The sequence below is a fragment of the Emiliania huxleyi genome (assembly GCF_000372725.1).
Source record: "Emiliania huxleyi CCMP1516 chromosome Unknown EMIHUscaffold_132, whole genome shotgun sequence".
Lineage (NCBI taxonomy): Eukaryota > Haptophyta > Isochrysidales > Noelaerhabdaceae > Emiliania > Emiliania huxleyi.
This window is the reverse complement of record NW_005201269.1, coordinates 175,587-189,754: the sequence shown is the minus strand read 5'-3', so window position 1 is coordinate 189,754 and position 14,168 is coordinate 175,587. Positions and strand designations below refer to the sequence as shown.

Below are 14,168 nucleotides of genomic sequence, written 5' to 3'. Positions count from 1 at the left end.
AAGCGGCGGCGGCTCCACCAAAGGGTTATAAAGCCGTGTTTGATGTTTCCTTAAATTCCTACGCGTTACCTACGCGGCGACGGGAGAGGGCTCAGTGTCGGAACCTGGTGTCTTTACTGTACACGAGAGCGTCGAGACGAGCATGTGTTGATACAAGGTGAACGCCTCGCGGCGGGCGGGCAGCGGGGAGGCCGGGCACGAGCGCTCTCTCGCGGGCGCGGCCGGCGCGGGGACCGACTGGCTCATGGCGACTGGCCTCCCCTCACGACAAACTCCATTCTCCCTCAGGCCATAGCGTAAAATCCAGAGTTTTTGCGCTGGACAGCGCTGTGCCGCATCGCCGCGTACAGGCTGCCCGGTGGGGCGTCGTCCGGCATCGTCCGCTTCCACTTCAACGACTTCCAGAGCAGATTGGAGCCCGGGACCGAGTCCGCAAACGCCTAAGTAGTAGGCAACCTCAGGTCCAGATCGGACCCCTATCCACGCCCAAGCGACTGGCGACAGGACCTTGACGGCAGCAAAGGCCCCGTCGCCGCCCTTGCCAGCCTCACCATACGCGCCAAGGTCCACCGAGCGCGAGTTCGCCATCTCCGCGTCGTCAGGTGCCTGCTTCGCTGCGCCGCCAGCCCCAAACAGGGTAAGAATGCTGAGGAGGATTAAGATGGTGCCAACCACGCCCAGGGCGAATCGGGCCTGGCCCTCATTCGTCCACGGCTCAAAGCAGTGGACGAAAGTCTCGGTGGCGTTGACAACGGAAGTGCGATTGACACATACGACAGTGGTCGAGTTGAGCAGCTCCGCCTCGAGGGGAGTCATGGGACGTTCAGAGAGGTGATCGAAGGAACCCAACCCGCGGCGCGCGCTCTCAGCCGCCATTCATGGATAGGAATTCCATGTCGGGATGTTAGAGGTGAAATTCCTAGGTATTTCCTAGGTTGATAGATGAGAAAAAAGAAGAAGCGACGCCGACAGGGAGAGTGTGAGAGGCGGACCTAAGCCTAAGGAAGGTCCTACATCTCTTAAGGAAGGTCATACACCTCTCTCTCTATTGGTATTACCTCTTTTACCACCTTCACAGACAGACCTTGTTATTGAGAAGAAAATGTCTCTCGGGCGCGCTGCGCGCTACTCGAGTAGTTCATGAGGGGTTGAGGTGCGTGCGAGCCCTGGATGGAGGCCCTGGAGGCCCGGGGGGGGGGGGGGGGGGGGGAGGGCTACCCGCAGGGGGTGGGACATGAACACAAAACACAACCCCGGGCCCAGGTCACACGCTCATCATGCACGGACAGTCGAGAACGGACAGACAGACAGCGCCTTGGAGCACTTGGAGTGCAGTCATTAACCGCACATCCAGGGCCGGGGAGCTCAGAAGCGCACCCAGCGGGCCGGATGATTGGCATCGGGTTGCGGGCAAGAGAGCCCTAGCCCCGGGGGTGCGCGTTCGCAGGGCAAGGGCCTTAAAGTAAACACAGTTCTCCGAGAGGGCTCCGTGTACCGGGTTTCCCCTTAACTGCAGAACGCCCCCTCTACTCGGAGCTAGTGGACACGGACACTACGACACCACCCGTCACGTACACACACGACTGTCTAACGTGTACACTGCCCGGCCTCATCCCCACCTTTCAGGGTGGATCTTCAGTCTGGTTCGGTCTCTTGCTCGCCTTTCGGGCGTCGCCCCACTGCCTCTGCAGTCGTTTTTGATGTCTCTTCTTCGGAGGCGGCCCCTCCGCCCCACCTCCGTCGGCTAGCCTCTCATTGATTTTTTGCTGAAACGTCTCCGCGCTGTGTCGAGCGCCCCGGCTGGTGAGCTTCGGTAAGCTGCCGGGTGACCTCGCTCGGCTTTCGTCCTCCCTGTTCATCCGGCTATTCGTCACTCACACGCAACCCATCTAACAATATGCATCCACGGGGTAAAAGCGCCACGGCTATTCCAGCACCAAAGCTGCAGAGAGTCGAGAATCGCATGGTCTGGCTCCTGCACTTCCACAAAGCGGCGGGGACATCCTTCTCAGAGCTGGCTCTGCTGAATGGCTTGCGAGGCATCCCTGGCCAGAAAGGCAAGCACAGCCACTTGGAGCTGATCAGAACAACGGGACAGCGCGAGCTTGATTGGACCATGATCATTGCAGGCCGCGGCGGCCTGAGCCCCCCGCAGAGCTGCAGCTCAGCTTTCAGAAGTCAGGTGGAAAAAGTCGGCGGCCATACGCTTCACAGCTGGCCGCGCCTGCTCGAAGATCGCGTGAAGCGTGTGAGAAGTGCAGGCACGAGCTTTGTCTCCACCGAACACTGGTTCCCGGCGCTCGCTGCACCAGCCGTGGAATTTTCTCACCTGCGCCAAAACGTGGTGCTGGTGACTTTGCTTCGGGAGCCCATCGAACGACTTTGGAGCTCGTACAACTTGCACGGGCACGCAGGGCGCCGATGCTCACAGAACAGCTCGACGGATGCGACGTGCAGCGTGGAGGAGTGGGCCACGGCAGAAGCAAACATCTACAGTCGGCTGCTGGTCGGCGAGCCCGTAGCCCCGATGCTCGTCACGCACGCATGCACGCAGGCATATGCGAAGCGCGGCCTCTCCGCTCGAGCGGTGCAGCAGGCACGCCAGGCGCTGCAGAAGATCGACTTGGTGCTCACCCTCGACACCTTTATCTCGAGACCGGCGGATAGTGCATGCGCGCTGAAAAAGAAGCTCGGCTGGGCGCACGGCTATTTGCCAAAGCCCAAGGCGACATCTTCGGCAAACAAATCGGACTCAGCCAAGCTGTTGCCGGAGATGGAGCAGCAGCTCAGGGTGCTCAATGCAGCGGATCTTCAGCTCTACATGGATGCCAAGGCCCTGGTGAAAAGGCACCTCGAAGCCTTGGGCTGCGAGGTCCAACCGTTGCGTTCTCTGGCGGCAAGAGTCCCAGCATTTCGTGCTCTGGCCGCGACTGCAGGGCTTGACCGCCCGACGGCTGCGCAACCGATCGCTGCTCGTCCCACCGAGTATGAGTGCGAAATGGCCGACGGCCGGTGGAGGCTTCACACCTCGGATGAGGAGTACGATGAACCACTGCGCCTGAAATCGCGGCCCCGTGGGAAGGAGATGGTGGTGCCGGCAGAGCCGGCGATCTCGGTGGTGATTCCCACGTTTGGCCGACCACGAAGCCTGAACGTTACGCTCACACATCTTCTCGGGCTCAACGTGCTGCATCGCAATGGCTCGGAGATCATAGTTGGTCATGGTCGATCGGAGAGCTTCACGTGGGCGACGAATGGCAGCTGCCGCATCTGTCAGAACAGACGAGTCCGCCACCTGGACATGGCGCAGCTGGAGGCTTCAACAGGGGTTCGCGTGGCAAGCCGCTTCTTCGCGGCGCTCTCAGCGCGCAACGACGTGCTGCTGCACCTGGACGACGACAAGCTCCCCACATCGGAGCTCGTCACCGAGCTGGCTGAGATGGTAGCAAGGGAGCCGGGCTTTCCCGACTACCCGACATGGCAGGCTGCTCCCGGCCTGTATGGACCAAAGTCAACCATGCGTCTGTGCGGGGCGCACGGGGTGTCACGCCTGCCGCCTGAGGACTTCACCGTCTCAGGCCTTGTCACCGAGGTGGCCATCTCTCTGACAAGTGTGGCGGCCACGTCGGCCGCGCTCAACCGGCGCTACGTGCGCGCCTTCCCGGCGTATCAGCCTTTGCTCAACGCCAGTGCGGGCAACGGTGAGGACCTAACTTACGCCCATTTTGTGGCTTCTCTATCCTATCCTATGCGTGGGTTTGGTCATGCATCAAGCCCTCTTTGCGTCGGAATCAAGGCTCATCACGAGAAGAATGGGCAGCTAAGCAGCGTGTGCCGGCAGTATGGCCGCGGGCGCGCCAATAAGCATAGCAATCCGTGCAAGGAGGAATTTGTGGACGTGCCGAGACTCGACAACCGCACAGGAGAGTACAGTCGCGCCAAAGGAAATGCAAATTGTGTCGGCTGCGCCCTCGAATGGGCCCGCTTCCATGCGTTCCGGGACGGCACGTGCGTCGCGCTGTTTCAGATGTCGAGCCCCTACAGCCCCGAAAATTTCCAAAACGTGGTTCGCGGCGCGCTCAGCCAGGGTGGCTCGGCGCTCGCAACAGTTGGCTATCGGATTTCCGACCGCGTTGCATCGGTCAGTGCGGCGCTGCTGCACACGTTTGCGGTGGGCCGGTACGAGCGGTGCGGCTGCGAGCGCCAACGCTTCTACGTGGAGCGATTCGGCATTGTCTTCACACACGTGCCGAAAGCCGCAGGCACGTCCCTGGAAAGCCTGCTGCTGGGCGAAACGCCGGGGCTGTCGGGAAGCCACTCGTGCCACGCAACCATTCGTCAGATGGAGCGCTGCATTCGACCGCAAGCGAACACGAGCACGCCACGGTTTTGGGTCTGGCGCCACCCCCTCAGCCGGCTTGTGTCGATGTATGAGTACGCCCGGGCTGGCGGCAATGGCAACGAGTCCACATACTCGTGGGCGGAGGGGATGAGCTTCGATTTGTTCGTTCGGTGGCTTGAGCAAGCGAGGTCGGCCCTAATGGGCAGCTTGCCCGGAATATTTTCCCCCCAGGCCCTCTGGTCCTCGCCGCCGTATGCGGGCCAGATGCACACACTGCACATGCACTCCCTCGACGAGGATTGGTCGCGTCTACGCGAGCTCTTCCCACGGCTTCCCCAGCAGCCGCTGGATAAACATCGCGTAACAAGGCACGCTCCGTGGTGCACCTATTACAGCAACGCGTCAACGTTGTCGCTCGCCCGCCAGCTGTACGCTGAGGACTTTAGGCTCGTGTCCCCAAAGCGGCTCAGACAGGCAGAGGCATTTGACTGCGGACCGAGGACATCGTCCGCAGACGAGTGACCACTGACCAGCACTTTGCGGATTGATCGCTGCGTCTAGCAACGGGCGTCGATTGCTGCATAAAAATCTACAGGAAAAATCTAATCGACCAAGAAAAAGAAATACACTTGTACAACATGCACATGCACCAACGCTTCATACATCGAGAGAGAGACGAAGGCAAGCTAGGGTCACCAAACGCAGGGCGTGACTGACTGTAGCTGATAGATCTATCTCTCTCCACATGTGCATGCACATGTACATGTGTTGTGCATGCACCAACGCTTCATAGATCATACATCGAACGAAGGCAAAGCTAGGGTCACCAAACGCAGGGCGTGACTGACTGTAGCTGCTAGATCTATCTCTCTGCCAGCGAGGTCTGATTCTGCAACTCACGCCCTCGGTAGGCACAGGGTTGACGTTGACCAGCACAAGGCCCGCAAGATGGCATGCAAATTGTGCCACAACCCACTCATGCCTGTTGGGCAGCCCTGCGTGCGTGGTGCAGCACAGTAGCTCCGGGACGCGAGGATGGGTTAAGGACGGGCGAAGCTTACACACGCCTAGAGCGTCACCCGCCTGGAAGCCTAACCGCCGTAGACCGACCGCGCATCGCTCGCTCTCGCCGAGAAGCTGAGCGTAAGTGCGCCGAATGCCGAATTCGCAGTCGACAAGGACCTCACGATTGCCCTGGCGCAAAGCCTGTCGGATGAAGAAGCTACCAACAGACTCTTCGAGAAGAGGCACACTTGTATCCCCGTGCACGTGACTCAAATTTGCGTCTGGCGACTCGATGCGCGGCACGTGAGCGCCCGCGCCGTGCCTCGCACGAGCCGGGCGCATCTCGGCACGCAGCGCGAGAACTTGCAGTGCAAACGCAACATCTTGCGGAGGGCGACAATGGAGGACCGACGGTTAAATATTACTCGAAGCGCAGGCCGTTTAGGTGGGCCACACACTAAGTTACGCTGTGAGTAGTTTGTATTCACAGATGATCTGAGATTGGGGCTTCGGAGGTGGACGGACGGACGAGCGCGAAAGTAGGCGCGCATCCAGGCGCTCGACGGCTTCCCGGAGGATGGCGCCGCCCTCCCTGCGCTCAAGCAGCAGTTTGCCGACCTCGCCAAGGCGCACGCGCGCTCGCTGCCCGCCAATGCGAGGTACGATGAGCAGCTGGAGGCGTACCAGGCCTACACCTCCGAGAAGAAGCGGCGGGCGGCTGCCGCAAAGGAGCGCGGAGCTCAGAGCAAGGAGCTGGCCTCCGACGAGGCGGAGGCGACGGCATGGCGCCGCGAGTTCCGGAACATGCTGCGATTTGTGTCGGAGCACACAGCCACGCTGCGCTTCGCCATCAACCCCAACACCGGCGCCGAGTACACCGATGAGGAGAGGGGCGAGCTCTTCGTTGACCTGTGGCGCACGGCGTGCATCGCCCTGATGACCGGCATGGCGCGCGACTCGAGCACGGCGGAGTATAAGATTCTCGAACTGCTCGGCCACCCTGTGGTCAAGCCCAACCGCAAGGAGCCGTGGGCGATCCCCGGCAAGGGCTATGTCGACCCGCGCTCCAACCTCTTCACCGTCCTCGACTCGCTGCTCCACGACGACCAGTGGGAGACGAAGCTGACGGCGCTCACAGATGCACGGATGACGTACATGAACGAGTCGTATATGCATCTGCTGCGGATCTACGTGCCCAAGGCGTCGTACTTCTCACGCTTCTACGCGCTCGGCGTCTGGTGCAGTGTCTTGCAATGGAACGAGAATGTCGGGCGCGCTGTCCTCGGCCACAAGTGGGTCCTCGGCAAGTCGGGGCAGCTGGCAAGCGACTCGGCGCGCTGCTGGTACAAGCGGCCGGTGCGGGCAAAGCAGACTGCCCTTTGGCAGGCCTCGGGCTGGGAGGCCTATGCGGCTGCTGTCGCAAAGCCGCCTCCACCACAAAAGTGGGTGCAGGCGGCGTGCCCGCGGTGCACAGAGATGCTGCAGGTCCGGATGCCGGCCGGCCTCTCGTCCGTGTCCTGCGCTGCTTGCCGCGGCGTGTTTGCCATCCAAGCGTCGGCAACGGCGCTTGGGATAGCAACTGGCGCTGGTGCTGCGCCTGCGGCTGCTGCCACGGCCGAGCTTGCAGCCACAGCGCCGCCGCTCATGTCGTACGCGTTGGGCGCGCGCAAGGCGATTGCGGTGTACCCCATCGCCGGGGGCGCCGCCGCCGAGCAGAAGCCGCCCGCAGCGGAGTCGTCGGCGAGTTCGTCCGATGGCTCGCCGTCGCAGGCAGCAGATGGCGGTGAGAGCGGCGAGAAGGCAGGCGGGTCGGGTGGCGCGGCTCTGCCCGACCTTCATCCGGCGGCCCTTGCAGCCGCTGAGGCGGCTGCCGCTGCGGCCGGGGGGGTCATGAAAATGCTGGTGGGACCGTTGCGCGAGCACCTCGCGGCTCTTCTCGGCCACAAGCCGATCGGCGACCGACCAGCACTGCGCTTGCAGTTGCAAGAGCTGCTGCCGCGCACGGCAGAAGCGGACGCTGTCGGCCGCGCGTCTCTCTCAGCTGCTGCAGCCGCCACACTGCATACCGGATCGTCGCCCCTGCATCCAGTGCCGTACTCGGGGAGGAAGGGGATCGAGCCGCGGTTCCCAGCCACTTTTGCAACCTCCACTCTGCAGGGCTTCTCCGAGACCCTCCCACGCGCCGAGATCTCTGCGTCAGCGCTCCCGCTCTGCGGGTATGTTGTGCCGCTACGTCTGCTGCCGGAGCCGTACTCCCTTCCATTGTCGCAGCGACAGCGCCGTCAGAGGCAGCCGGGGGCGCCAAAGTGGACGGCCGGGCGCCGAGCCGAGCACGCCGCTGATCTGGCAGCCGGCCGCGAGCCGCGCGGGCTACCGCAGCCCGATCCGAAGGCGGAGCAGCCTGGCGGGGCAAGTCGTCGCAAAGGGAAGAGGCAGCGACTCGAGCTCACGTGCCTTCACAATGTCGTGGGCTGTTGCGGCTTGCCGCATGTCGGCGGCAGGCTCCCACAGCCCACGACGGCTCTCTGCCCCGACTGCGAGGAGGAGATGTACCCGGAAGGCATGCCCATCGGCATTGACCGCCTGCCGCCCGCAGAGGGGGGGAGCAGCGATGCGGAGGATGGCATGGAGGTTGATGCGGCGCCTCGTGCGACACCGACTCCGCCGAACCCGCCCGCCTCATCGCGTCCCGCGATGCCGCCGCCTCCCTCCATGCCGCCGCCTCCCTCCATGCCGCCTCCCTCCATGCCTCCGTCAAAGCCGCCGTCGGGTATGCCGCCTCCCTCGACGCGTCCTCCTCCGTCCAGCTCTATGCCGTCTTTGCAGTCGCTGCACGCAGCCGGACCTTCCTCTGCCCACGCCTGCTCGACTGCCACCGCCGGTGCTTCCTCCGCTTCCTCTGCTCGCGCCTGCTCGACTGCCACCGGTTCCGCCGGTGCTCCCATCGCTTTCGATGGGGCCGAGCACTGTGACGTCATCCCCAGGAGCGGGATACGGCCCATTGTCGAGTCGCGTCTTTCGCATGTGCCCCAGGTGCAGGCATACGCGCGGCTCGAGCGACTCGGTTGGCGACGTGGCCAGGCCAACGGAGACGGCAACTGCGCTCAGCGATCTGTGATGCGCTCGATCGATCGAATCTCGGCGGAGGCGGCGGCAACCACCCCAGCCTGCGCTCGGATTGCGAGGGAGCGCAACGCGGTCGTCGATCGAGTCCTTTCGATCACGGAGACGGACGGCGTGCGTGAGCGGGACGCGGAGCTAGGCATCTCGCTCACGCAGATACGCGAGCACCTCTTTGCGAGCACCTCTTTGGCGCGGGAGGCGCTCAACAGGTTTCGCACACCTGGCTACTGGGCCTCATCTGGTCGCGCATTTGCTTTGTTTCTGTGGGGGCTGGCGGACCTTATCGACAGGCCGATCATCGTGATCGAGCGCGACTTAGTGCAGGGCACCGTGCTCGAGCCCGTGTGGGTCTACCGCGCTCGGCAGGACCTGTTCGGTCCCAGTGCGAGGCTCCGGAGGGACAACTACGGGCTCTGTGCTCAGATGACTTTTGACGAGGTCCTTGCCATGCTTGCCGCCTGGCAGCGCAAGGTGGTGGATGGGGCGGGCGCAGCAGCGTCACGAGCCCAGGACCCTCCCTTTGCACTTGTCGAGTTTGGTGCGGTACACTACAGCCCTTTTGTGTTCAGTCTCTAAGTACGGTTACAGGTCTCGTACAGTGTTCTATAATGGCATGTTTGAGAAACATTAGTACACGTCGACCGACCGACTGTGCGTCTCTCGATCTCACCGCTGGGCACGGAAACCAGTGTACCCATGCGCGGTGCAACGCGCTATGGCCACGTGATCGCACGTGCAGCTGGGCTCCGGCCAGCGGCATCGGATTGCCGCGACTACACAGTCTGGCAGGCGAATGCGCACGCCTGCGCCGAGGTGCCCGTACTTCATCGCGATAAATTGTCGGTAGAAGACATACCTGGCAGATCGGTGCAGGCCCGCCTCGTCGTAGCCGAGTTGGATCTCATTGGCGATGATGTCGTCTCGAGCCTGCGTGGTGACGAGATGCGTGCCGTGAGGCTGTGTTGAAGAGGGTGGGCCAATTGCGAGGGCGCGGACGAGGCTGGGGGCAGAGGCGTGGGGCGGGGCTGTGCGAGGGCGCGCCTGCATGTCGTCAGAGAGGAGCTGGAGCATCTCAACCATCGGGCATGTGGCCGTGTCGCCGTCGCCGATCAGCGTGTCGCAGCAAGCGCAGCGCACCTGCCGCCGCACCACCAATGGCGCGCCGGGCGCCGACCTCACTGTGAGCGTCGTCGGGGGCTCACGTCGTCGGTCCGCCTCGACATCTGGATCGACGTCGGGTACCCTGGCATAATGACGCATCGACTCCTCCGGGAGCCGCGCAGTGGGAATGCGGCGCAGGAGCTCTCGTGCTAGCCAGAGGGCGCCCTCAGGGTCCTGCGCCACTAGATCGTCCACCTGCCGCTCGCGCTCGGCTTCGCCAGCTGCGAGCTCAATGGGCCTGGCCATGTTGGACCTCAAGGCTAGCGTGCCAGTCGGGGCCGTGTCTGCCCCGGACGCGGGGCTCGAGGCGCTGGTGCGGGGAGTTGGCCGGGGCGGAGCGGGCGTCGGCATGGCGGGGCTCTCAGCCCCGCCAGTCTCAGCTGCAGCGTCGGCCCCGCGAGAGCGAAGCAACTCTTCTAGGCGCGCCCTGGAACGAGCGCGCCGCGCCGTAGCGTCGGCTGCAGACTCTTTCGCACCGTCTGAGGCACCCATGGTCATACCCGCAAGAGCAGTCTCCGACAAGTCGCAGTCGAGGCAGCGCAACACGTTGCAAGCGCCACATCTGTACGCGCCCTCGTACGACTGATTGAAGACGTGCGGGCAAAGCACACATTGCGCGAAGCCGTACATGAAATTTGCGGAGACGACGTCCATGATGTGCCCGTCGGGGCACTTCACCACCGATCCGTCGTCAGAGTCCTCGTCCTCGTCCTCGTCCGACGGAGGAGCGTCGCGGATGGAGCCGCCCGCGCCCGCGCGGCTAGAGCCTGAGTCGCTCTCGGTGCCGCTGCCACTGCCCGACTCGGATGCCGAGGTACTACCGCTCCCAGATGCGTCGCAGTCGGCCGAGTGGTAGTCCGCCTCGGATTCCGACGCCGATTCGGAGGACATCGTGCACGCATTGCGCCCTCGCAGCCGCTAGAAACTTTGCCCCCTGCTCTGCGGCGCGCGCCCGGCGGTCGAGAATTGAGGCTGTTTTCAATAGAGGAAATGCACGCGATGTCGATTATGCCTGCAGGGCATCTTTAAAAAGAGACGAAACGCTGCAATGGCACGCGACGGCAACGATGCAGGCACGGCGTCCCTCCTCGCCTCATGTCGTGTGGAAACGGGACAACCCGGAGTACGGCGTCGAAACGCATGCGGGCAACCACTTGTCCGAACCACCGCGTGTCCCGGTCCACCGTGTCCCTCCCTCCATTCACACTCTCCCAGTCCTTTCTGGTCCAGTGCCCGTCTTCTCCGCCCGCCGTCGGGCCGGTTTCCCTGGCTGTTCCAGGGCCTCGACACCTCACATCCTTGGCACATCGAGGTTGCCGAGAGCCAGCGGCGGCAGGCAACAGCCGATAAGGCTGTATCAGAAGACTGCTGCTGCTGGCTTGAGCAGTGACTCAATGCGCGTCAGAATGGAGGTGTGCGTGTGCTATGTATGTCGCGGAGCTACGTGTCGCGGGCAGTGCTGCCATGTTGGCCTGCATGGTGGCACTCGTTGTTCGGCGCATCACCCAAGACACCGAGGGCAGAGAGAATGATGCAACAGTGCCTCATGCTGTCAGAGGCTGGCTATGCTTGCCTGCGACACGTAACCTAGGCTCATCATGTAATGTGTGCATGTGCTGCGCAAGAGCTATTGGCGGTATGGCCTGGTGTTGGCCTCAAGAGCATGGCTAGTACTCTTGTCTTCACGAGGCTAGGCTATATGCTATGTGTTGAGCTCGTCAGCGCGCGCGCTTAAGGTGTCAATCTCAATCACCTGTTGTTGAGCCCTAAGAGCTGGGCTATTGCTCTTCTTGAGGGCTTAGGTTGAGGTAGGCTCCTATGGACGCGCATGTGTGTGCTATGTCATGTCATGTCATGTCATGTGTGTGTTGGTTGGAGTCTAGAAGCAAAGGATAGCTTGTCGATGTGAGTGCAAGCACAGGCCCAACGCTGCTGCTGTCCATCAGCATAGTTGGGCTTGTGACTTGGCTCGCACCGACGACCCGATGTCTTGAAGTCGGTGATAGAGGAGTGTATGTGTATCCTGCCGGTTGATCCATGGTCTGGTGTGGTCTGCCGTCAGCGGGATCACTGGACGCTGAGTCAGCAGTTGCAGGCGAGACGCTCGCGTGCGTGAAGGCATGTCATTGGAGATGAGGTGGATGATAGCGTGCTGATGTTCTGCTTGCTTATCAGGGAGATGGTGGTGAAGCGTGTATGTCTGTTGTTCTGTTACTGTAAGCTGTTGTGATGCTGTTGACTGAGATGAGCGCATGTGTTGGTGAAGCTGGGAGAGGTGGATGCGCGGGCTAGCGCAAATAGGATCGCGGGTGTCCGGCATGCTCATCGGACTGCATAGGCATTAGTTGAAAGCGTTATGGCGGTTGCCAAGCTGGCGGCTGAAGATGCGAGGTCCCCGCCAGCAAGGCCTTGAAGGCGGTGGCTAGGCGGCGTCCCGCCATCGCAGAAGGTGTGCAGTGACCACAGCTCTAGGCCCAGCCATGGTGTGCATTAAAGCTCGAGCGGTAAGTGGTTGATCTGATCATGGCTAATGTAGATGTACATGCAAACGTAATGCTTCAAAATTCTTGTAGTTCGGGTTGCTGCAGGCACATGGCCTTGAGCGCGTTACATCAAGACCGGAACATCATGCTGACGCATGAAGCGGTCGGCCAGTCTACGCTCGCTCATCTGCAGCGAGTCGTACGACCCAAACGAGAGCCTTGCCTCGGCGCACTCGCACAGCGTAAGCAGAGCCCTCCTCGCGGATGGCCTTGACAGCACCAGAGTCTGGTGTGTCTGACGCAAACGTTGGCCAGATTGTTGGCTTGGTGGCCAAGAAGGTCCAAGCTGCTGACTGTATGATGCCCCCCCGTGCTGCCTGTTGCGTTGCTGGACTATCTTCGACGCTGACGTCAGCCACGCTCTGTGTGGCTGTCACTGCTTTCTGCTGCGCCTGTGTAGCGATAAGGCGTTCTGCGGCGTGTTTGTGCTCGTCTCCCAAAGAGCTTAGCGGAACCCATGATGGCACCCAAGACACCCGAGCCTCTGGAGTTGAAGGACCCATACGGACCTCGAGCACTGCCTGAACATGGTCCCATGTGCAAGGACCAGGATAGCGAGTCTCAAGGTGAAGATCAGGTCTCTGCTCCTGAAGCATGTGGCAGCCGTATTTCCAATTTCGACATCGATCCCAGGACACATACCGCGGGACACCAAGACCCCAGGACCCCAGAACAAAGCTACATTCTGGGGTCCACAGGGGAAGTTGAGGTTGGAGGTCGCATGAGTAACGCAGAGACCAGAGTGTGGTGGTTCCTATAGCCCAGCATGCAGCAACCCTTTCCATGACCAAACAAAGCCAGGCGCTCTCTCAACTCTCTTCTCTGCCTCTTTTCTTCAAGGAGTGCCATCCGGCGGTGTTGTCTACAATAAGTACGCAGCAAGGTGGACTTACGGGGGGAACCACGGTTCCCCTCCACCCCTCCGGCCTCCGGCAGCCCACTCCGGGGGGTGTTCAAGTGAACGAACAAAAGCAAATGCAAAAAGCGGGTCATCTGTCACAGGAGTCAAAGAAATCGAGACGGCCAGACCGACGACCACCCGGTTGTCTGACTCGCTGCGCATGACATCGCGACCCATGTGGCACCCACTCGCAGGCCCGCCGTGGAAGAAGGCAAGCCACTCCAGCCGCATTTCGTTTTCGTTTTCCTCTGTCGACTTCCAACGAATGAGTGATAATCTGAGCACGTGGATGTCGACGCTGTCAACTTTTGATCGAGAAGGCGAGCCACTCTTGCACACCGCAGTCAGACAGCAAGCCAGCCAACGCGTAATCAGCAGCATCATCGAGCAAGATGTACACTCAGCCTGCATGCGTGACGCCATTTCCCGATCGGCCATCCATCATGCCGCTGCTCGGACCGATCCCAAGAGCATACAAGTAATGGAAATGTTGCTCGCTGCGTGTCCTGAAGCAGCGAGGGTCGAAGATGACTTCGGCGCGCTACCACTTCACGTCGCCTGCGAACAGATGTGTGCGCAAGCAGAGATGGTGATGCTGTTGCTCAGAGCATATCCGTACGCGGCCCGGTGCTGGGCTATCGTCGACGAAGAAGATCGGCGGCAACTCCCTCTGCATATGGCAGCACACACGATCAAAGGGTCCGCACGCGCGGTAATCATGAGCGTGTTGCTCGACGCTTTTCCCGATGCACAGCATGTGAGAGACGATTATGGCAAAACGGCGCTCGAGTATCTGCTAACCGAGGCTCAGCCATGCAGCGACAAAGGCACGCAGTCCGATCACGTGCACAAATCGATCGCCAGTACTAGCACGTCGTGTGGGTTCAGATATGAAGACATCTTGGGCCTACCTTCTGACTTTCCGCTGGCCAATCTGGAAATGAAAATCTGCCACACTGACACAGGTGAATCCGTCTTAGAGGGATCCTATTGCATTCAAGCCCCCTTCACCGTGACTCCTGGATACGTGGCGAAAGTTGCTCAGCGGACACAGGTCATCGCTCCAACTGTCGCCAGATGGGCCTACGGCCCA

At 61.5% G+C, this 14,168-nt stretch overlaps 2 protein-coding genes across 2 annotated transcripts; both read right to left on the bottom strand.

Annotated features, from left to right (window-relative positions):
• Positions 1 to 284: 284 nt before the first annotated feature.
• On the bottom strand, positions 285 to 816 carry EMIHUDRAFT_110249 (hypothetical protein; the record flags this gene model as incomplete). Its single annotated transcript, XM_005788769.1, has 2 exons — positions 285 to 440; positions 508 to 816. The coding sequence occupies 2 exons, from the start codon at positions 814 to 816 to the stop codon at positions 285 to 287; spliced, it is 465 nt and encodes a 154-aa protein (XP_005788826.1).
• An 8,320-nt stretch (positions 817 to 9,136) lies between these two features.
• EMIHUDRAFT_226431 (hypothetical protein) lies at positions 9,137 to 10,522 on the bottom strand (the record flags this gene model as incomplete). Its single annotated transcript, XM_005788768.1, has 4 exons — positions 9,137 to 9,397; positions 9,548 to 9,607; positions 9,713 to 9,915; positions 10,108 to 10,522. The coding sequence occupies 4 exons, from the start codon at positions 10,520 to 10,522 to the stop codon at positions 9,137 to 9,139; spliced, it is 939 nt and encodes a 312-aa protein (XP_005788825.1).
• Positions 10,523 to 14,168: the final 3,646 nt, after the last annotated feature.